Genomic DNA, 24,752 nt, shown 5'->3' with positions numbered 1-24,752 from the left:
CTTATATTTTGTAATTTACATATGTGCACATTATTGAGAATGAAATATGATGGAAAATATTTATGGTGTTTTGACTTTATTGTGGGACTAGTTTATGATATGAATATAACTAAATAGTTCATATTCTTCCTTGTTATGACATATCTAAATAAATGCTAAGCATGTGATATATGGAATTAATTATGTTAAATAGTTTACATAAAACCGCCATAGTCCACCTTAGTTATTTGTTTAGTTAACTATTTAGTGAATGTTCATCAAAATAAAAGAATTGTTTTTCTTGATGTGATCATTTGATCAAGTGAAAGAATGTTGAAAATTTTTATATATATGTGTGGGTGATCTTGAAGGGGAACTTAGGCGCAATGGTAAGGTTGTCACCATGTGATGTGGAGGTCACGAGTTCGAGGCGTGGAAACAGTGTCTTGCAAAAATGTAAGGTAAGACTGCATACTATAGACCTATTGTGGTCTACTCATTTCCCGGACCCCGCATATGCAGGAGTTTTGTGCAATGGGCTGCCCTTTTTTTTTTTTTTTTATGGGTGGGTGATCTTCATGATTACATAGTGTGTGTGCTTACATTAAATAATTAATTAAATATTAAGCTATATCTTAATTAATTGATGCATATATGAATCTACATTAACCAAAGTTAAGTGTCTTATTTATTGATATATAAGATACAATCGCCAAAATCACGTATCTGTGATGGTTAATGAAAAGTCTCTCAATCAAGATACAATGAAATAATGGAGATATATTGGCCAAAGTCATGAATCTCCTTAACCAATGTATCATTAAGAAATATATCACATTTAATCAATATACATTCACCTTGGAGGAAGGGAAAAATCATATATAAGTTTATGACTTTTTGATTAATTGAGTCACTTATGGATTTCTACATAAAGGACTCATGATCCCTCTCCCCACTTAATAATCAAGCTTGATAGAATTTCCATCACTAAGTCAAACATAAGAGTGAGTAAGCAGAGAGAAGATCAAGTAGTATACTACATAATAAAGACATGATCAACAAGAATAGCAGGAAGGAAGAGTTAATTGCATCGAAGTTTGATTGTCTCGGTGAAAATATCATAAGGTATATTTTGAATTTCTTTCCTTATTTTTACTTCATCATGGTTCATAAAATAAATTGAAAATTTTCAAACTGAGCATTCTCAATATCATGCCTTGAAGAGTACTCAAACCTCCACGCATTAATTTATTCAAAAATGCCTTATATATAAAATCATGGACAATGAAACATATTTTTCAATTCAATCAAAGCCTAAAAGGTTTAATAAGGTCCCAAATGATGAGAGATGAAAAAATAAAATAAAATAAAATTACACCTATTTACATATGAATACATATGTAAGTATAGTATCTATTTAGATAAATTTGAATGACACAATCGCATAATAAGAATACTAACAACCTATTTTGGTCTAGTCTGATACAGAATCAAATTATAATAAAAGAATTGGCCCAATCATCAATTAAAATTATAAGTTCATAATCCTAACCTATTCCCAGTTTTAGGCAAAGAAGATTACGAAAATGTTTAGAGAGAGAGAGAGAGGTGGTAGGCATACATGCATTAATAGAAGGTGGTAAGCAGAAAGAAGGGAGAAGTTATGACTCATATTTAGAGGGGTTATACACGTGAAGTCTGTTACAAATGAGAGGTTTTGTGTAAAGTACAATACAAGACATTTGAGACGAGATCTAATGTAATTATATTATCATATGATAGTATTTCAGAATTTTCAAATGAGGCTATATATATATATATAGCTAAGGGTTGAAATCTAAGGCAATTTTTATTTGATAATATGGTGGGAATTGCACAGGAATTCCACAAATGTTGACACACTATAAAACCACGTAAATTCATTGTTTTTCTTCTCTCTTTTGATTTTCTTTATTTTTTTCATATTTGTTGTTTATGTGTGCATAACCTCAAGGCATGATTTCATAACAAATACAACTTTGTATTACATTTTGTCTAAAAACCATACAAATCCAAATCCAAATCCAAAGCCTTTCCCTTAACGTAAGGTCAAATATTAGATTCTACTCGATTTACAATTTTAGAGCTCGACTCTGTTTCAAACTAAAAATATTTCTATTTTGCTACAACAAAATTGAGATTTGATATCTAAATTTCACTTACCTTACATTTACGAGCATGAATTTCGAGTCTTGGATTTGAATTTGTGTGAATTTGAACCAAAAAAAAAAAAAATACTAAATTGTATTGAATTTTTTTCAAATCTATACAAATTCAAATTCAAATCCCAAAATCTATACTCTTAAACACTACTTAATTTTCCTCCCATGGACACATTTCTGGAATGAATGTGCCATCTTGAGAATTATTTTATTTAAATGATCTCACTTTAGGAAAAATAATTCAAGATAAAAATTATCTTTAGATCCCATTTGATCAAAGGTTTTAGCATCTTAAATAGTAGAGCTCCTTTTGCCACTCCTCAATGTTGTGTTTGGGACGTGAGACATGTATTTTCTCAAATTCCCCATCTCCTTTTTTTTTTTTTGTGGACAACATATAACAATTAACGGCAACTGTTCTTTGAAATATAGACGCTCTTACTTTCTATTGTTCTTATCCCAAACTTTATTTATTAACTTCTTATACCTTTAGATTTCACTTGAATCAAGAATTTTGTTTGCAAAAACAAAAGGAAAATAAAATAAATAAGAAAGAAATGCATTTTTCATTTTATATTCCTTTTTTATCAAATAATATTAAAAATAAAAATTTATTATGATATTAATAAAATTAAGAAAAATCAAACATTATTCATGTGTAAAATTAAAATTTTATTCATTTGATTTGTTACATATTTTATTTTTCTTCTTACTTTTACTCAATAACCAATATATAAAAATAAATTTCTAAGTATTTCTTTTTTTCCTTATATTTTGCAAGGTCCAAACAACCTTTGGATCCAAATTTTATTTTTCCTTAGTTCCTTGCACCTTTAGACTCCCAAATTTTATTAGATACCGTTGAGTTGTTTTTTTTTTTTTTTTTTTTTTCATATTTTTCCAAATAATTATAAAATTTTCAAATTATTTTTAATATCTTAATTTTTTTAGTTATGTAAAATATTTTTTTTTCATTTTTTGTTTTAAAATTTCAAAATAATTGTAGAAATGACAACTGCTCTTTTAATTTTATAAAAAATATATAGAGTTACATTTAAAATCATGAATTTTAAGACTTAAATTTAAATTTGTATAAATTTAAAAGAAAATTAACACAAATCAAAGTTAACATCCAAATTTCATATTCACACATAAAATGATAGTTAAAAATATTTTTAAATTTTTTAAATAAATTTTTTTAAAAAAATTAAAAAAGTGGCATGCTATTTTACAAATTATAAATAAAAAATAAAATCATTTCAACTAAAATACAATAGCAAAACTTTTTACTATTAATCATTTATTTCTTACAAATATTGTTGTAACTGTTAATTTTTCTTTATATTTCTAAAAAAATTAAAATTATTTTCCACAACCATACAATCCCTTAAGTTTCTTGCATCTTTTCTTCTAAATGCCAAATTTTGCAAGTGCATTGTGCAGAAGAATTCACCGCAAACAAAAAGTAAGAAGGCATAATTCAAATATTTGCAATGCTAACATTAGTTCTAACTCGAACATTTGTGTGCCACAAATTTATTAATAATCAAAATTCAAATTTTTTTGTTTTTTAACTGTTGCTATTCAATCAGTATCCAAATGAAAATATTTATTTTCAAAAAATCTATGAATTCGGCATTGCAAAACGGGCTTCCTATTGATCTAAATTATTCTAGACAATACTATCTATATAGTTTGTAATCCTCTACTTCTCTGCATGCTAAAATAATCCATGGGCATCTTGCTTATGTTTGGAAGTAAAGCTAGTTTTCTTTTCAATTGGCTTTTTATAATCCACAGGAGGATATGGCCTTGCTGGTGGTCAAGAAAATGAACAGCCAAGCCCTCAAGAACACATCCAAACAAACAAAAATTCCTGTTATCTTGCAACCAGTGGCAGCCTATACGTTAAGCTAAGGGAGAAAATGTTGGGAGTCAAACCATACAAAGTTTTACAACAGATGATGCGAGCAATAACACAACATACAAGAAAGGGTTCTTGCTCCGGCAACACAAGACGAGGAAAGTTTAAGCCACACCCTAACACATAGGTACACAAGAAAGACCTGTACCACTGAACGGCGCCAATAGATGAGGACTACTGAGCCACCGAACAAGGAGATGCTTGATTCAAAGGCAACACGGAAGCAACAGGCAACCTGCATTATCAAGAATATACATTAGCATCAGCTAGTCTGCAGAATTGACTCGGGTAGAAAAAGAATGACATGAAAATTTGAGTAGGGTATATCGTGAAATCAAGTGATAAATTTGATCCTATTCCGCCAGATTTCATTCTATTCCTATGTACCAAGTGTGCAATAAAGGGAAATCTAAAATAAAACCTTGTGAGATGCTGCAAAAGATAAGTGGTTACCATAAACCAAGTTTACAAAACCATTCATCACAGGACCATACACAAATCAATGACGAGGGTTGAATTATGAATGCCCAAAATGCTTTATGGGTTATACAGATACATAGCACATTTAGATCAACAAATATTAGGTATATGTCACTAGGCTTGACATATAAGATTTCAGCGCTAGAGACTGACAATTACAAGCTAATAATCAAATCATCTTGGGTAGGTCAAGCAACGAGACAAATAATATCTAGTAAACAGGTTTAAAAAAGAGGGCCGCTCCCCTTTTACCTCCCATTGCTTTGGGGAGAGTGAGCATTAAAAGTGAGATAATTAACTACACAACTGTGTCCCTATATAAAAGAAAAATTAAATTACAACACTAAATCATAAAAGATGTGTTGAACAACAGTCATAGCAATAAATGCCTAAGAGCAGTAATAACCTAAAAACATAGTAAAAGAAGATTTTTTGTTATCTTTATAGCCTTTCACAGTGCAGGAGTGCACTGGAAAAGCGCTAAATCGCTACAAATATTGGATTTCACAACAAAAAAAAAAAAGAAAAAAGGAGATATAAGAAACTGCAGACCAAAATATATAAAGCCATCACTCACTGAGAACCAATTCGTCTTTTCTTATCAGCCTTCTTCTTGTTCTTTCGATTTCGCTTTTTCCCCGAAGTTGAACAAATAACTGGAGACTGCTCAAAAACTGGAGGCACAAACATAATTGGAGTAGTAATTGTCCCAGGCATTGGCTCTGCCTTTGGTTTCTTGAATTCATGAGCAGGCTGATGCGTAACTGGAATGTTAGCAAGTTCTCCCGGGGATGACCCTGCAATTGCAGTTACTGGTAAATTTTCTGAACCCCCAACAACTTCAATCTCTTTTCCTTTATCAGAAGAGATTCCAGGAGTAATTCCAATGTGTCCTTCCCCAGGCACACTGGTATTCTGCATTTGGCGAGCATCCTTAACTCTGTGCAGTGCAACATAAAGTTTCATTTTAGACTTAATGATCTCAGAAAGAAGAGTTCCAGATCCAGTATTACCTGCATAGTAATGCCAACAAGTCACATACATGCAAACAAGGGAAATAAACAAACATGTGTGTGCAAACAGAGTGAGGGCAATAGATTTAGAATGGTCTAAAAATGATTACGAGACAAAGCATCTGAAAATTGGTACCCAGCATTGATAGGATAACAGCACGTGCAGCCAATTGTTCAGCCTCTTTCTTATTTCTACCAGCATCACCAGTGTATCTAGTGCCACTAAAAACCAAAGATGACTCAAATATTGGAAGCAGCCCTTCTGATTGAACAGTATTATATATAGGCTTTTCCAAATTCATCTTGACTGCATATTCATTCAGGATAGACTTGCAAAAAATTGTATCCTGCAAAGTTATTGAAACAAAAATGAAAATAAACTCTGGTAGTGACAAAATATATTATTAAAACAAGCCCAAAAATTGAATGTCTTTAACATGGAAAAGTAGCAAAATTAAACAAAAATCTATTTAGCAGGTAAATTGCAAAAATAGTCGTTGAACTTATAACTCAAAATCAATTTGGTCACCATTTTTGCAATTAAGTCATCGAAGTTCTGGAATTGATCCAATTTCAGCCGAAGCACAACACCCGTTAACGAAAATGGATGGAAGACTGCACCAGCATATTAGCCTCCTCCAACACCCACTCATCATGACCCACATCTCTCTCTCAACCGCCATGGGAGACCTCCATAACACCTGCTCAAGCAGTGCATTGCACCCCCACAACTACACCTACCAGTCCTTCCCCACCATCAACTCCCTCAGGGAAGCTGTCACGCCGCACATGGTCCCTCTCCAACCCATATAAACAGCAATCTTGAGGCAAACTTTTCCCACGAAGATGAACTTCCATTAACCTTCTCCAGATCTGCCTTGCTCAAGTGCAAGCTCGTCACAATGGTTTGCCCCTGGCTATCCTGGAGCTGATTCTCCCGGTGGAATAGACGCACAATGTCTGTGTGAAGCGGGAAGTTCCAAAGCTTGATTTTGCAGAAGCAGGGAGACGAAGAGGGATGCACAACAGAGCAGCAGGCTTAAAATACCACAGGAATATTGAGGGCAAGATGGCTGATGATGAGGCACAAGAAAGGACAAGGACCTGTTGCTGCCATCCGCACTCAGACCTGCAACTCTCCGAACCAAAAAACAATATCGATTATAACAACAATGGAAGAGGAAACAGCAACAACCCTGATTGATTCAAAAATCAAAAACATAATGGGATGGATTGAGTTGAATTATCAACTATACTAGCCACCATGAATGAATCTTTGCACGTGAACTGTCAGCTGGTGACTTCTGGAGGCAGCAATTTTCATCAAGCACTGGTTTATCTAAGCTTGAGAATTTACAGGTTGATGCCGGCAGGCGTGAACAGCTGCTGGTTTCATTGTCGAAGATGATGGATACAGGATTATTATTGGGGTTTCAGTAACAACGACATCTTATTCAGACATTTATTGATCAGCAAGACTCGCCAGAGGAAGATGGTGACCTTGGAAGAACAGTAGAACAGATGTTGCTTGTGCCTTGCGGACTTGAAGATCTACATTTAACCCCAATGTGAGAAATTAGAGAAGTTGCCACGATCCCTGGGCACCTTCATGTCTATTCGTACTCTGACAATCCATGGATACCAAAGTCTAGTTTCATTTCCAGACACAAGTTTGTCCCCAACCCATGGTTCGAAATTGCGGTCGCGGGTAATGTCGCGAAACGGTCGCGGGTGTCGTGCGTCGCGGGAGAGGCGGGTGTTACTTAACGGGAAGCGGGCGTAACGGTCGTGAATTTTTTTCACACATGCACAACCATGCCAAAATTAAAAAATAAGCATGAAATCCAATAATACATGATTTTTAATGAATTTTGACGGCTTTCATTCAACCTACAAATGCTTTTTAATAGGCATTATGATTTTTATATTAATTTTAGTGCGCTGTTTACAAAAAAAAAGCATATTTTTTTATAGTTTACATTACTTTAATGAGTAAAAAGATGTAGAAATGTAAGAATCAATTAATTAAAGTCATAAAGTTACTAAAAATGAATCAATACTCAATAGACTTAATACTCAATATACACATTACACATACATGAATTTAAAAAGTGATTAATATCAAATATCAATAAATAGTTGAAAATACATGAATACAATATTACAAATTTATAACGTAACACATGTCACCACCAAAAAGAATGACGTGGATGGTCTTCATAATTTGCATCTGTATCTTGAGATTGGGATGGGAAATTATCTCCCCATCCTTGTGAAAATACATAGTTGAATGAACCCAAGTTTGCGTCATTTTGTTGTTGCTCTTAAAAATGTACTGGTGATGAAAATTCTCCTGAATAATGTCTATAAGTTGGGGCTGGGGTTGGCTCTGGGTAATGTGTAGAAGAAGACTCACTAGATCCTGAGATTTCTGATCCACTGGGATAAAAATGTGAGTCACGAGATGCATAATGTGGATATGCTGGATGAGATCCATATGATTGTGATGATGAACCATCTAAACCAAAGTCGCCAAAACTACAAACCGCACCATATGAATCTTCAGTGAAATCACAAGGGTCACCACGAGCACTCCTTCTCCTGGGTTGTGAAGATTGGTTCCCTGGAGGAATACCCAAGTCATAATTTTCAGGTATGTCATGTAGTCCATAAGGATCAGAAGGATATATATCCCTTGCAAATGATGTCCCTGTATCATATCCATAATTATATTCTACACCGCCGCCTCCACCACCACCACTGCCACCCCCCCAACCCCAGCTCCAGCACCACTATTACCATCATCATCACTTGGTGGGCTCAAACCAAGATTGTCATCACTTTGTGTACGTTCAGGGCTTGAACTTGAATCATCATGCGCGTTTATTGGTGGTTGATCACCTCCTTCTGTAGTATCACCAACTTCTTCATTTAATTAATTTGAATTGTCCTGACCGTCGAGTAGTGGTGTCTCTCTCTCTTCTAACCATTGACTTAAAGGATCATCTTCTTCGAAAATGTAGTCCAAATTGATAGAATTGAAATCCTCTTCAATTTCTCGTTGGCTTCTTCTCATTGTACGTCTTAACTTTAACCTCATGTTGTAATGTACGAAAACAAGTTTTTGTAGTCTCATGTCCTTTAATCTATTTCTTGTTTTCGTATGGATGAGGCTAAAGGTGCTCCAATTACGCTCACAGTTTGAAGCTGATGTGGTCTGGCTAAGAACTCTAATTGCTGTTCTTTGGAGCTTAGGAGCACACAAGTCATAATGAATCCACCATTCAGCTGCATGAATAATGAAAAAGAGTTTTATGTTAGTATAGCGTATATTTCAAAAGTCAAATTTGAACACAAAGAGAGAAAATAGAGTCATTCTCCATTATTTAGCTATATAGCCATATTTACCAGGATTTGTTTGTTTCACTGCCCTTTGAGCCAACGGGATTCCAAAAGTCTCCTGCCTATCTCGATATGGCAACAACTAAAAAAGGATGATTGTGAAATATAATTAATTAATTAGATGTATTAATAATTATTCTTGAAAGTATTACAGAATACTAGAACAATTCATTATTCAATTTAATGGAACCAATACTTACTTGATTAATAGCCCGAATTTGAGTATCTATATCGGATACCAACTTGGTTATCACTTTTTTAACTCCATTCATGACTTCTCTAGCAACTTCAGAAGAGGGTGGGGCACCATAAAGAAATTGTGGGTTCAAAAAATACCATACAATTAAATTTAGAAACATATTAATCAATAGTTTTCTAATGCAACTATGCATAATTTAAAAGTTAAAATAATAAGAAATTGTATTCGGTTTACACTTACTAGCAACGTGCAAATCTTAGTGCAACTAAAAACTCCACCGGTTGTCAATAATTTTAAATAGTCATTGTAAAACCGGCAATCTTTTTGAATGACCAACTTCGCCCTATCAATTTCCTCGTATATGAAGCTCATGGTTGGTTTTTCATCATCATCAACCTATTTAAGAAATTTCATCAAGGGTTCTGGCACTTTAATTATATCAGAGGCCTTTTGCCAAAACTCTTTGCCTAAGATAATTTTCTTTGAATCATATGCTGGGCCTGATTTTGCCATTCCAAACCTTGAGTTTTTCCAAGCATTAGATGTAAACATTTCCCTTAGTGCTTGTTTATGCCTGACAATAGTCTCCAAAGCAATGAAATTTGTGGCAAATCGAGTGATGGCAGGGCGAACTAACTCTCTATTATTTGTGAATTTCTTCATGAAATTCACTGTCCATGTGTGGTTGTAAATAAATGAGGTTATTGTTCTTGCATCTTCTAAGACCTTCTTCACGTTACTTTTCTTACCAATATCTTCAAGAATAAGATCTATGCAATGAGTTGCACATGCTGTCCAATGGAGATTGAGCCTCTTCTGCATTAATAATTTTCCTCCTGCCTTCATTGCAGCTTCATTATCAGACACTACTTGGACAACATTCTCCTCTCCAATTTCTTCAACCATCTCGTCCATTAATCTGAAATGAAGTTATGGATTCAATAATTACTACTATTTAATTAAAAACATGCAAGTCCATAATACTATTTGCATATACAATTAAAATTAGAAAATTACCTGAAATAATATTCAGCTGTTCTGCTTGGCACATCAAAGGCATCAACTGATTTATAAAACACGGTGCCTCTATCGCAATAAACTAAAAAGTTTATAATGTGTTTTCTAGTTGGTCCTGACCAACCATCACACATAAGTGTTACACCTCTCTCCTTCCAAATTCCAGCAAAAGAAGCTATATAATTTTTCATTTCTTGATACTCTTACTCCAAATAAATTTCAGATATCTCATAGGGTGATGGACCCTTCACCCCCTTTCCAACCTCTGCAGCAATATCAAGCATAAGCTGCATAAATGGAGAGTCAGCTACATTCGCTAGAATACGATTATAAATTAGGAATTTTCCAACCGCTTTTCCTAATTTACTTCTTAAACCTTTCAGTAACTTTGTGTTGATTTTTGGTTGTTTCGCACTCTTACTTCTTTCTAAAATAGGATCCATTGCCTTTAGTCTAGCTTCAGGGGCATCAGGATTGATCCATTGTCGTCCACAACCTCCAGCTTCTCGACCACTATAAGATTGAGTTCCTGCTCTATTGAAACCACTGGTAGCACCACTACCAGAGCCACCTCCCTCTTCATAAATATTACCCCTTCCAGTTGTTCTTGCTCGAAATCTTTGTCTCTCTTCCCATTGTTGTTGTGATCGTATGCTTTCTTGTCGAGTAAATCTCATACTCTCTTCTTCCAAGTCTTCTTCATCGCTCAAATTCTCAAAATCTCCTCTAATTTGGGCTTCTGCTTCTTCTTGCCTTTTTTGTTTATCTCTTTTCTTCTCAGCATACTGTTGTAGATGTTTCATCATTTGTTCTCTTACTTGTGTGATCACATTTGAGCATCCAGCTACTTGACCCTTTTTATGTGCCAAGTGTTGTTTCAAGCGTGTAATGCCTCCTTTGATTATCTTCTCACATAACTTACACATAATAACATGTCTATTACCGTCCACCGCAATACCAAAATGCCATCCAATATCCTCACTAGGTATGTTTTCATTTCCTCTATCACGTGGCATATTGATACAATTAATTTGATGATCTCTACACAAAACATAAAGAAAATACAAAGTTACAACCTTTCTACAATGACAAGAATAATATAATTAGTAATTTAGTAAATATTAAATAATAAGTACTAAATAGTCCTAATTTTAAATACTTATTACGTAAAAATAAAGTATAATATATGATTAAAAATAATAAGTAATGTTTATTATTTTTATATTTAAATAAACAAAATTATAAAATATTAGATATTTTATTACAAAAAATTATATTCCTTTATCTTTAAAAAGATATTTTCATTATTTTTTATAGCTTGATTTTATTTTCATTTATTACTATAAGAAATTAACATTGTAATTTTAAAGGTGAAAAAGATTTTTACTCTACTTTCATATACATCACAGCATCACAAATAGAGATCCATACATTACAAATTGACTATTTAATTTTTTAAGCCTTTTCTCAGTATATGGATTAAAATTAAAATTTTCTACAAATTCCAGTAGTAATTAGTAAAAATCAGATTTATTAATGTATTAACTATTAGGTTAATTTTTTTTTATTAAGTTATCAATTTTTACTTTATTTGATAACTAAAAACAAAAAATAGATGTAAACATTTATTTTACCTAATTTTAAATTTAAGGTCAAAATAATATTTTAAAACTTAAAAAATATTAATAAATAGGGCCACCCTACTCAAGAAATGGCAAGTAGATACACATGTAACATAAAATGGGTGACAGATGTTATTTAATTTTTTTTTCTTTTTATAATATGAATATTATTTAATATTTTTTCAATAGATGGGAGTGAATATGATATCTTCTTTATCAAAATGACCACTTTGTCCTGCTAACATAAATAGTATGTTAGCCAATTGGTGCCATGAATTAATTTTATTTCTATAAGTTTGGCAAATCCTAAGACTAAATATTATAATAATTGTGCAGAGTATTCCTTGGAATTCTTTAAGAATGGTGAAAAATAGAGCTCAATTAAGCCTAGATAATATAAAATGCCATCACATGGATGTCTTGTGTACATACATTATTTTAATGCTTTGTTTACGATGGTGATTAGTGAATGCAGTAGTGGATATTCAAATATTATTATAAAAAAGGCTTCAATTATTATTGGTAAATATTAATTATTTACTAACCTTAAAAAATATTAATTATATACTATTAATAATTGCTTGCTATGTCATGGAATTAATTTTCATAATTATCTTTCAAAAAATATAATACAATTAAAATATTTATAAATTAAGAAAATTTTATTTTACATAATTATTAATGATTTCTAATTTTTTACTCTATTAAATTACTTTTTTTTTAATTCAATTTAACAAACCTATTTTACAACAAAATATAATTTAAAAAAAAAAACATAATGATAAGTGCTGTGGGTGTTAAGTGTTGAGTGTCTCATACGCTGGGGCCTGGGAGTCAAGTCAGACCGAGAGAGGGGAGGGATTCGAGGGAACTCGGAGGAGACTCGAAGGAGCGAAGGCTGCGAAGCACAAAGCAGCGATGACTCCAAGCTCCGAAGCTGAAATCGAGAGGCTGGCTGGTGGCGACTGCGACAACTAGCGGAGGAAGGTGCCAACGGGCTATCGGCGACTCACAGGGGCGGCAGAGCTGCTGTAGACCTGTCGCCGGTGACTCGCCAAGCTGCTGCAACTGCAAGTCTGCAATTCCTAAGTCCTAGAAGGCTGCGAAGTGCGAAGATGAGTAGATCTGCTCGGTGTGCTACTCTCAGGCTTCGAAGCCTTCTTATTGCTTCGGCCAACAAATCTTCAAGGTCAGTTTGTAACTTTCCATTTTACCCTTTGAATGGCAGATGGGTGTGGGGACTGGGGAGAGGGGGAAAGCAGCACTGCTACCTGCTGCCTGCAGCAGAAAGCCTTCAGCGAATCTGCGACCTGTCGGCCATGTAATAGTCCGTAATGGACCGTTACGACGTGTAACGTTGGGGTATCGGCCGTTACGCTATGTAACGGCCGTTATTTCAAACCATGCCCCAACCTTACAACATTTGTATATTAATGGTTGCCCAGCTCTGACATCCGTCTTTCCGGCTGAGGCTGACAGACCAAATGAATGGGATGGGTTGCAGACCAGGTGCTGACTGGGCTTTGCAGCAGCAAACTGGAATGCCATCACAGCCTTCTGTCCAATTTCCTTAAAAGCCATTGGGTTTCAGATGGAATTGGATCAATTCTAGAACTTTGATGAACTACTTGCAAGAAATAAAAAGTTTGGTGACCAAGTTGATTTTAAGTTATAAATTCAGTGACCATTCATGCAATTACCCCCCCCCCCCCAAAAAAAAAAATTAGCATTACAAACAGTAAACAGTGTGCTTCGGACTTAAGACATCACTTACTCCCTTCTATCACTAGTACAGTGTCAAATTCACCCATACTGCAATGGTAGCATTAACAAGGATAAGCAACAAAAAAAGAATAGAACTATCCAGATCAACTGTTGTCACTGCTCACATGGACAAGAAAACATTATATGCTCTGTCTAAGGGGAAACAAAAAAATAAAAAAAAAGCTTCACCTTCTATCATACAATGTAAATGTTCAGTTTCACAAGTACCAATAAGAATTATATGTGAATTTCTTATTCCTCTATCTACAGAGTAAATTGAATGTACAGAAATGGCTTTAACAAAGTTTCTATTATTCATATTCACAGCTACTCTAGGAGGAGTGTTTTTATGCAGTGCTAACAGCTAAATAACTATCTTTGTAGCACCAATGTTTCATTTTATGCTCCGATATATTATCCATATAAACCAAAATGGATCTACGATGTAGTGAGGCGACATTTCATGAAATAAAACAATATGTAAAGAAGGAAATATCATCCTTGGAATGCAAGCAACAAATAGAATAACTTCCAAGAAGAAAATGTACTTACAATCATCAAACTTTTAGAGGGATCCAATTGCCATACAATAAGCATTTATCTAAATATGTATAGAAAATGTTAAATTTATAATTGCAATAACAAACCTCACGAATAAGTGGACATCCTTCATCCTTTATTTTTTGGGATATACACTCCAGTGCAAGTTTGGCAACATCTTGTTCTGCCGCTTTCCGATGAGAAAATGAATTAGGAGATGTATATGATGCTCCATCCACCAACACCGTTGACCTAAACCTTGGAGCATGCTGAAATCCTTCATTGACTGTGTGATATATTGGAAGTGGAATGGACGATCTTTGAGTGTACTCTTGTAACCGATTCTTATGCATCATCTGTTCCGGAAGACCTAAACAAAATCAAAGAGCAGGCATTAACCCAGGCATAAACAATAATTATACCCAATGCATGTATTGAAGAACCATTCAATTGAAAAGCTCAAGCTGTTAGGTTGTAGTCCAAAAACATGCTCTCTCAAAACTCCCAACATATGATTCCAATTGCGCACAACAAGATAAACAAATAATTAAAAATACATAATGAAGGCATTAAGGCTATCAACTTTGTTGCCGACAAGTTAACAGCTTAAAATTTTAGGAAAAGAGGTTATCTAACATGGAATCAAGCTATGGTTGCCAGGAGGTCCTGGGTTCTATTCTTGCTCCCCGTGTTTATTTTTGTTTGTTAAGGATTATCTTATTCCCTATAATCGGTGTTATTCATTGTTTGTTTATCTCTCCACATGCAAACGGGCTACACGTGCGGGGGAGCATTAAGGCTTGATATACATTGTTGACTAACAACATAACAGCTTAAGCTTTTAGTAAAGTAGTTATCTAACAAAAGGGAAATAAGATCATTTCATAAATAAGGATAGATGCACATAAGAAAGAATGAAGCTACAACCTCCTAGTAATCTTAATTCTGTACTGTAATGAAGAACCCACCCAGTCTAAAAGGCATTGCTGCAGGAAAACAATGTGTAACATGCCTTAGCAGCACATAAAACTGAGAAGAAATTATTGGAGTGCTCATGGTTGAACAAGAACAAACACCTATATATACAATGAAACATTATCTCATTAAAAATTAATATGAGTGATGCAGTGACAAAACCCGCCTGAGTTGTACCAGCAGAACAAAATAGGAGGGCAAGATTAATTTACTACCCCATTTTTTTTTCTGGTTATAATACTGTTTAGGGATTAATCATTTTTATTTTATTAGTCAGGCATAGTTCAGGAAGTTCAGATTTGTTCTCTTAAGGGCAGATTTCCGGGCAGGAAGTAAGTTTCTCTTAAAATAAGTTTTTTTTCCCACATTTTCTTGGTTTCTACTTGTTTTGATCTAATCTCTGGTAACTTAATCCCAAACCTAATCAAAGTTATCATATATTTTCCTACTGATCTCTGCATCTTCCTCCCTCGCTGCACCATGTTTTTTAATCAGAGCAAGAAGCTAGAGGGCTTCAAAGAATAGTCAGTTTTAAAAACAAGGAATGCAGGCTCAGCAGCTGGAATGAAGAAGTCAAACCCTTGCTTGATGACTCAGGATGAGAGAGACCCCCACCCCCACTTCCTACAAGGGGTTGTCTTAATCCTAACCTTAACATTCTACTGCCAAATGAGAAAATTATAAAGAGCCAGATTTTGACAACAAAATAAACATGGGTGTCACTGATTATAACAAGAAAGGTGGTTCAGACATTTCCCTTAACTGGTTGCGAAGTTTGACAATCTTTTTTTTTTTTTTTCTTTGAATGGAAGTGTCTGCCTGAGGATGAAAAGGTGCTTCTGTAAAGGCAGAACTTAGGCACAACTAAGATTCAGAGTAACATCGTTTCCCTTGTTGACCACCAAGGCAGTCTGATCAATGCCCAAAGAGAAGAAATGAAGCCACAACTACTTGAAAGCAAAGTTCAGTGTGAGGATGGTTCTAAATCACACAAATCTCAAAGTGAAGATGAGGAGGAAGTATAATCAATAATTTCTATATTGATAGTGTATTTTGTGCATATGAGTTCTGTGCAATGAAAGCGTGTACCATAGCTATGGTAGCAGCACTAAGAACCTTGTATCAGATATGGTTTAATAAGGAATACCATCAATATAAAATTCCCATTACTACAAGGAGCTTGGTCAGCTTAAGCATATGGGTGATAAAATGTAGGGATAACATTGTGTCATTTTTGTTTTGTTTTCTATTTCCACTGTAGTATAGTGAATAAATATGTGTTGACAACGCATTTTGTCTCCATTTTCAATGTTGTGGCAGTAACTAAAAACCAAAATTTCTGGTTTTCTCTGTTGCCTCACTACTTTAACATCAAGAATTGATTTTTTGGAGTAAAAAAAAAAATGTGATTATTTAATTATTTAATCTACTCTAAATTTTTAATATTTCCCAAAGAAACTTACAAAATGCACTCTCTCTCTCTCTCTCTCTCTCTAAGTACAAGAGCAGGACCATGTCTATCGATTTTTATCTCGCATTCCCTTCTGATTCTCCTTTTCTTCCCAATGAGATAGGACAAGAGGATCTCCTTCAGTCTCTGCAAATTGTATCAGAATCAGTAGAATTGTAGAATCACTATGCCACTTGGGTTCCTACTGAATGGCCTTTTTTCTGTTCCTAGGCTTTAAAGACAAGGGCCAATATGCATTTTAATTTGGCCCAACAGTTTTCTTTTGCAGTAGAAGAAAGCTCTGGCCCATTTGACCCAAATTCTTCAAAATATGGACAAAATAGCATCCAGGATTTGTTTGCTTTAGATCCCAATAGAAGAGAAATCCCATCTCTGAGTCCCTTGTGTCTTGATAGCAGCAGCTTGCAGAGAGCTGTGGAGTTCTTGATCAATCAGCCTACAGATTTCTTTAACTTTGATTGTCTCTAGTGTTCTCTTCTTGTGTTCTTGTGTTAGATGAGTTCTGATCTTCTGGAGTTTTATTTGGTCAGCTCACTGAGTTCTTTTTGTTTGATCAGAGAGCTCTTGAGTCTTGAAGAGCTCCAAAAGGCAAATAGGCATGCATCAGCACATTATTTTCTCAAGCTCTCAAAGCTTCGATTCTGAGTTCACTAATTCTCTCCTAACATTGACAGACAGCGGCACTGACTGCTGAGTGCTCTTCAAGAGCTTCGAAAGACCAGAGACCAAACTGCTTCTCTCCTCTTCTTCTTGTCTGGTCTAAATTCTGAATTTTTGACTCTGATGAGTATGACTAATAGTCTAACTATAGCAGCAGTCTGGCAGAGAAGCAGAGAAGCTTTTAAGTAGTTACTGCTTACAGCAGTTAATTTCCTTCATTGAGTTAAGCTTGGTGTGTTGTTTCTCGCTCTCTCTTTAATTATTTCTTATTTTGCTGTGAACTTCTGACTCTAACACTTATGCTTACTGCCCAAAATGAGTATTAACTTGGAATTTCATTCTTAAAATAACTTAAAAGTCATCCAACGGCACCGTTGTGAAATTCACATGACCTGCCCACTGCCCAAGCTTCACAATCACTGTCTTGGCTACTCCAAGAGTAGGCCGGACCACTTTCATACGTCATGAATCCTTCTCCAAGGATAAGCTGAGTCTCCCTGCTTCTACCTGTGAAACAAAATTATTTGTAGCCCCGGTATCCACCATAACAGGGTAATCTTCCCATTGATCCTCAAGTCCACAAACATCAACCCTTACACTTGTGTAACTTTCGGTGTTTTCGCCTGCTTTTCCAATGCGTTCACCAGTCGCATTGCACCCATCCTCGAAGTATCCTCCTCTTCCTCATCACTTTCCAGTGCCCGCTCAGTGGTAGAAGCTTGTAAGGCATTAAGTCATGCCTTATGAGTGCACTCATCAACTCTATGAGGGCCTCGACATAAGTAGCATGAAATTTTACCCTTTCCAATGGGTGTGTTGAACCCTTGAGACTATAAAGCTTCTTTTGAAGTTGATGCCTTATAATCGACTCCCCCACTTTAGGGTTTGCCCTTCTTGAAAAACATTCCGTTGTTTCCACCTACACCACTCTCTTTGGACGTAGTGATATTATCACCAGCATAGTCAATTTAGCATTCCATGGCAGCTTGTGCGGTAGATAAGTCTTGAACTCTTTGTCTATGAAGTTCTGTTCTTGCCCACAGTTTCAACCCCTCAAGAAAATAGAATAGCTTGTCCTTTTCCAACATGTCCCCGATATCCAACATCAAAGTAGAAAATTGTTTCACGTACTCCCTGATTAACCCAATATGCTTGAGGGCCACTGAAAACTCTTTTGCATTAGAGATTTCAGTGCAACTAGTTATAATTGGGCCAGATCACCTTAAAAGCCCTAGACTTATTTTTCAATGATTGGGCCAAACATATTGCATGTTAAGCATACCTAGCCCAACCAAATCGAAAACCACTCCACCCTCTAGGGCTTTTGTGATTAACTCCTTCCCTTCGAAAACCCTAGTTTCCCTAAGAACTCATGGAGTGAGCCACCGCCATTCTTGCATTCACCATTTGGGAACCTCCACAACTCCCACATTGCCACCCTCTTCATTGTCCCTAAGCAATCAGATAGGACCTCCTTCTAGCTCCGTGGTCATGATTCCACAAAAATAGAGCCTCAATTCGTCTTCTCCAAACCAATAATTGCCTACATCTCTAGCAATGCCAACCCTCCCATTCCAGACCTTCAAGAATGAAAATTGCATAACCCTCACCATTCAGTTGTAAACCCAGCTCCAAAAAATTAGCCTTCAAGTTTGCTTTCATCACCACCCAAACCTTTCTCTTACCAAACGTTTTGTAAAGAGTGCTCTTCTTTAATTGCTAAAGCAGAGGCAAGCACTCAGCAAAACCATCTAGCCGCTGACAAAGAAGTTCGAATCAATTGACTTTGAATTTGGTTTTACTCTTCCAAGCAAACAAAACCCTCTAGCCCAACTTTTTCCAGTTTCAGTTGAAGGACTTCTTTTGATCCACACCATTTTGTCGAAGTTAACTTTCGTATCTATATATGATCATGTCCATCAAGAAAAATGAAAGAAACTTGAAAAGGGATCAAGAGTAGAAAGGGTTGAATGAAAGCAAATGCGACAGTCGCCATTCTTATGTATGCTTGCAAAAATGGTTAAGTCATTCTCAATAAGCTATTGAATAAGGGGTGGAGAAGATAATAATAATAAGGACGATAATGCTACAAAAATTATTTATTTTTAAATACTCACAAGAGATGCATTGATTAACAATTTGATATGAACACTAGTATGTTTAAAAAAAATATTTATTATGATAATAATAGTAATCTTAAAACTTCTTCTCTTTCTAGTTTTTGTCGTGTTCAAGTTGTTAGTCACTTAGTATATAATATATTTAACAATAATTACATAATTTATTTAACAATAATTATTTTATAAATTTATAAATTATAGTTTTAAAGATCAAGTTATAGCTATACAATATAACTTGTTGGTCCAAATTTATTAAATTTTTATTACTTTAACAAATAAAATAATTGAACTTTGATTAATTTATTGTACTATTTGTATGTTTTATGTGCCCAATAATTAATGAAATGTATAATCTATTTTATTTTGTTAATTAATTTATCACATATATAACAACAATAAACCAAGCCTTATGTCCAGCAAGGTGGAGTCGGCTAGTAAGTAGAGCTAAAGGATCCAAACTGCACTACACCTCTTTTTTAAGAAGGGTTGAGAGCTTAAAACATGCAAAAAAAAGTATACATAAGATTGTATGTGCTTGAAAAAAAAAATTCAAGGTTGTTCCACCTCCTTCCCATTATCTAATGTCCGCTACTCCTGCTTCCTCCTACACCATTACTAGTAGCCCTGCTACCAACTATCGCTATTTAAAACCACAGAGTGGCCCTTTTTATAGTTGTAAGCTAAGTTCACTAGATTTTATGCTTTGTAGGAACTGTGCTATGATGTCATTGACTTTCATCAAATTTGTCAGGCCTACAAGGAATTAAAGTCCTATGGAGAAGGGAAATTCTTAATAAAAGAGGGATGCTTGCGTCTCAATACCCAATTATGCATCCATATTTTTTTTTCAAGAAACCAAAGTACCAAATCATATGAGAACTACAAAGACCCTCATTTAAGTGGAAGACATAATTTTGGCTGAACTACAACACCATGTTGGCAGGACTATTGGGAGATGTCATATTTCTTGGCTAACCAAAGGCCAAACTCAATATGCAGGCTTATACAGCCCAACCCCCATTCCTACAACTCCTTGGGATCATACTAGCATGAATTATGTGCTTGACTCATACACAAAATAGGCACAACTTAATAAGGACAATGGTCAAAAGATTTCAAGAACAGGAAACTTTATTCATTTCAAACAAAACTACAAATGCATCTCTACCAGCTGATTTATACTTGAATAACATGGGCAGGCCGCATGTCTATTGTCTCCAAGCATAACATCAAATTCACTATTGGCCTTCAAGGAACTTTATGGAAGAAGTTGTGAATGCAATTAAATTATTCTACCACTTGTCATCCACATATGGCAGTGGAGGTCAAAAAAATGCATTTTGGGTTTCACTTTGTCTTCTCGGTGAGCATATAGTTAATCAGGGCATGCTACTAGTGCAAGTAAAGCTTGCATATTAAATTGAACTACAAGAAAAGTACCAATTGAGGTTGATAATTCATGGGAGGGTACCAAAGCACACACTTGACTTGGTTCCTTTATCAACTTCTATGTAAGTCAGCAATAAATGTTGTGGCTTCTATATCATGTAAGTCAATTGCATGAGGTGATGAAGAATATTAAATGCTACACAATATGAAGAAAGTTTGGACTTGCATAAGTGGAAGAAGGATTTTACAGTTGCAGACCAAGTGATGGCATTTCTTCACAGGGTATATTTCCATATGGCCCTTATCCTAAGAAAATTTTTGGCTCTTGCAAGTTGCAAGGTGTTGAAGAGGTGGCACCTAATGCATATTTGTTATACCAATGCGCTCTAACATGAGTCCTGTTTCCAATGTTGCTTATTTGTATGATCATCCATGCCATGGTAGAAATTCTACGAATCCTACTTTCCCACTTGGAGAAACAAATGAGATTGAACATGTCCTCAAGTCGAAGAGTATGTTTGGGGCTAATGAGGTTTTAGAGAAATGTGTCATTAAATGGAGAAACAAACCCATGAAAGAAAGTTATTACCTTGGCAGTGCAAGGCCAACCACATCCTTAGCTTTGTCAATTGTTCATACAATCCAACTCGGCTTTGAATCTAAGTTATTGTCAACCTAGGAGGCTTGATAGAGGCGTAGACTGAGTGTATGGAAGAACAAAAGGGGGGTCAACCTAGTTATTAGTTATTACACAGCTTTGTTTTATCGGAATACTGTTTTAGCACATTACGGAAAGTAAGCCCTAACCAAGTGGTAAGGGTGTTGTATCCAAACACAAAGGCTAAAGGTTCAAATCATGGAAACTGTCTCTTCTAGCATTGGTGTAAGACCGCATACGTCTTACCCTCCCTAGATCCCCGATGGCATGGAAGCCTTGTGTACTAGGTGTGTCTGCCACAATGGTGTAAAAGCTTGTTGGATGGCATAATTTCTTTTTGTTAAAAAATTTTTAAATCTTGTGACAAGCTTACATACACAGATGAATAAAAAAAATAAAATAACAAGACACATAAGTTGATTGAGACAACCACTTGTCCAAAGTAAAGCATTATCGACAATCTGCCCACTCTTCACAATGTCCAAATCATAACAAATGAAAAATAAAGCATATGGTTTTGGGAGCTGGGAGATGTCATGAAAAACAAAGTGATTTTTAGCTAAGCCCCTCGAATTTTTATTGAAAGCTTTCTCTTCCTGCTTGTCAAAGCAATAACAACAATAAATGATAACTAGTGCATGATGTACTACAATGGCATTGCTTTCTACTAAAGTGTTGTTTTTTGTAATCATGCTTATACTTTTCAACCATCTTAGCATTCTCATTTAGGATACACTTTCTTTTTTATACATGTGTTTCTTTGTTGTCCAGCATTTATATTCATACTACAAAGCTGGTCCTACTATCATAGTATATAACTTTCTTTTGATTTTAATTCTATTTCACTTACTAAAAAGGATTTAAATAAGAGTGACAAGTAACAGTGCACTAAATGCACCACTCCATTTTTACCTAATTTGTTGTTAACTCTATATATCACATATTTTTTAATTTTTCCTTCTGTTTCCATGATTAATACAAAGGTAGTCTGCTGCTGCTGCCACCACCATTGCTACAACTAAGAATTTCTGAACAACCTTTTTTTTTCATTAAACCTAGCCAAGTTACTAAAATTGCATTTCATACACTCTGCCTTACTTCTACTTACCTTTAAAAAATTCTACAGCTCTATGTAACTCATATCCTATTCGTTCTCTAGTTAACAATATCATCCAAAGACACCACATAATATGAAACTCTGTTTTGAATATCTTATAGACGCAACAGATTTAACTTTTTACAATGGCCATAATTATAAGTTACTCAAGAGAACCTTCCTCCTTTATCCTTGGGACCAAGGAGATCAAAGTATAGACCCGACTTCATTTTTCCCAAAAACAAAACGGAGGATATAATCAAAGTATAGACCCGACTCAAACAGATCTTTAATAAAAAAATTTGTGATTCTTTTCCTCCATTTTCTCAATAATCATGGTAGCAAACATGAAATTTAAAAATAAAATAAAATGTAAAATTGAAATGGGTAAAGTATATTCAATTCAAGCAAAAATCCCTTTCCTTTCCCTCCATTTCCGAGGAACCAAACGGAGGGTAAAAGAAAGAAGAGCTGGAAAATGTGGGGGCAAATAAGATGACGTACGCTGAGTGGAGGGGCCTGGGCCCGAGCGCGTCTCCGTCTGAGCTTGCGGGGCTGCCTTATCGGATGGCTCCGCCGCGGACGGCTGGGGATCCGTCCCAGAAACGGGCGGCTCCTCCATGACTGGCTGCGGATCCTTCTGGCCAGCGGTTGGATCCGCCATTACGGGCTGCACATGAACTTCGACGACGGTTTGCTCCTCCATAGACGGCTGAGGATCATTTTGAACGGACGGCTCCGCCTTGAAGCCCTTCAGCTTCGCCTGACCGAGTTGAGACATGGAACTCTGCTAGCGAGCGAGAGACTGAGAGAGAGAGAGAACTGGAACACTAGGCCGAGGAAGAAGGGGATAAAGCTGGACTAGGGTTTTGTTTGTCGCAGGGTTTTGTTTGTCGCCGACCTGGTCAGGTGGTGGGGCGGAAGATGATAGGGGCAGCTACGGTTTTGCTAATTGCAGGTAGATATTATAGACTTAGTGGTTGCTGCTCAGACAGAGGTGGAGTGGCAGCAGTTAAACTTTTGGAGCGCTCCCTGGCTTTGGGGAACAGTGCGTAGTAAGCGAGTGGGTGAGTGAGTGAGCGAGCGAGCGGGCCACCCTTTCTTAATTTGGAGGCACAAAGCCCACGGGCTTTCTCGTAATTTCCAAGTCCTTTTTCCTAATTTATCACTCCCTATTTACACTGCCCATCATAAATGCGAAAATCAAAAAATATTATTGCATTAATAATTTTGTTGCTATATTTTTTTAATTAGTGAGAAAGATAATTAATTTAAAATAACTTTTGGATGGTAAATTATGACTTGTTTAGGTTGGTATTTATTATTCTTTTAATAAGAATCAGTGTAATTGTTGATTAACTTATTTAATTTTTGATACTTACAAATAAGACATAATCCTTTTTATGATAGTGAAATAAAATTAGTATATATATATATATATATATATATATATATAGAGAGAGTAAATTGGACAAAAATTTGGATTATATTTGTCTATTTGGTATTACTTCGCATTTTTATTTTTATTTTTTATATAATAAAGAAATAGATTATGACAATCTATTTGTCTCCATTTTTAGTTTCTATTTATGTATTTGGGCTTTTATCTATTTTTTAAAATAAAATAAAGTTAGATTTTATGATTTTCAATTATTTTCCAATATGTTAGCAAAATAATTTAATATGAAGAATTAATTTTTGTTATAAAAAATTATTTATTCTATACATAATTTTCAATTAAAATTAAAATCATTATGTGGATTTAAATTATAATTAAAATAAAATTACTATAGATTTTCTGAAAATTGGGAAAAAAATAAGATATTTAAAAATATTTTTAATATTTTTCAATATTTCGTGTACAATAAGATTGTTGGTGTACGCTAAAAAGTAAATTTTGAAGCATAATAATTAAGTAAAATAATTTAATATTTTTTTAATTTTATTTTAATATATTTTAATGTTTTTTGTTTTTATTATTTAAATGATATGCCCTAATTTTTATTCAATTTCAAAGATAAAGTAAACATTTGTTCAATCAAGTTTTTAATTTATATTTATTTTATGAATATTAATCAAAAAATAAGATATTTAAAAATATTTGCACTATTTTGCAATCTTTTTTTTTTTTTTTTTGAGTATCACCGGGTGTTCTTCGCCGGCATCTACTAGAGCACGCCCTGGGATACAACACAGCGGAGACTAATCCCACTCCCCACGGATCTGACCCCACATCACCGCA

General features: G+C 34.8%; 2 protein-coding genes across 2 annotated transcripts; both read right to left on the bottom strand.

Annotated features, from left to right (window-relative positions):
• Positions 1-4,059: 4,059 nt before the first annotated feature.
• On the bottom strand, positions 4,060-23,583 carry LOC131159621 (double-stranded RNA-binding protein 5-like). Its single transcript, XM_058114659.1, has 5 exons — positions 23,015-23,583; positions 14,249-14,511; positions 5,734-5,944; positions 5,162-5,597; positions 4,060-4,339 (listed from the first exon to the last, which is right to left on the bottom strand). Exons 1-5 carry the CDS (start codon positions 23,289-23,291, stop codon positions 4,279-4,281), a joined length of 1,248 nt encoding a protein of 415 aa, XP_057970642.1. The 5' UTR covers positions 23,292-23,583; the 3' UTR covers positions 4,060-4,278.
• LOC131159623 (uncharacterized) lies at positions 9,533-13,777 on the bottom strand. The gene is made up of 2 exons (XM_058114660.1): positions 10,216-13,777; positions 9,533-10,117 (listed from the first exon to the last, which is right to left on the bottom strand). Exon 1 carries the CDS (start codon positions 11,229-11,231, stop codon positions 10,419-10,421), a length of 813 nt encoding a protein of 270 aa, XP_057970643.1. The 5' UTR covers positions 11,232-13,777; the 3' UTR covers positions 9,533-10,117; positions 10,216-10,418.
• Positions 23,584-24,752: the final 1,169 nt, after the last annotated feature.

This window comes from Malania oleifera, chromosome 7 (assembly GCF_029873635.1).
Source record: "Malania oleifera isolate guangnan ecotype guangnan chromosome 7, ASM2987363v1, whole genome shotgun sequence".
NCBI classification, from domain to species: Eukaryota; Viridiplantae; Streptophyta; class Magnoliopsida; order Santalales; family Ximeniaceae; genus Malania; species Malania oleifera.
This window is presented reverse-complemented; position numbering and strand designations above follow the sequence as displayed.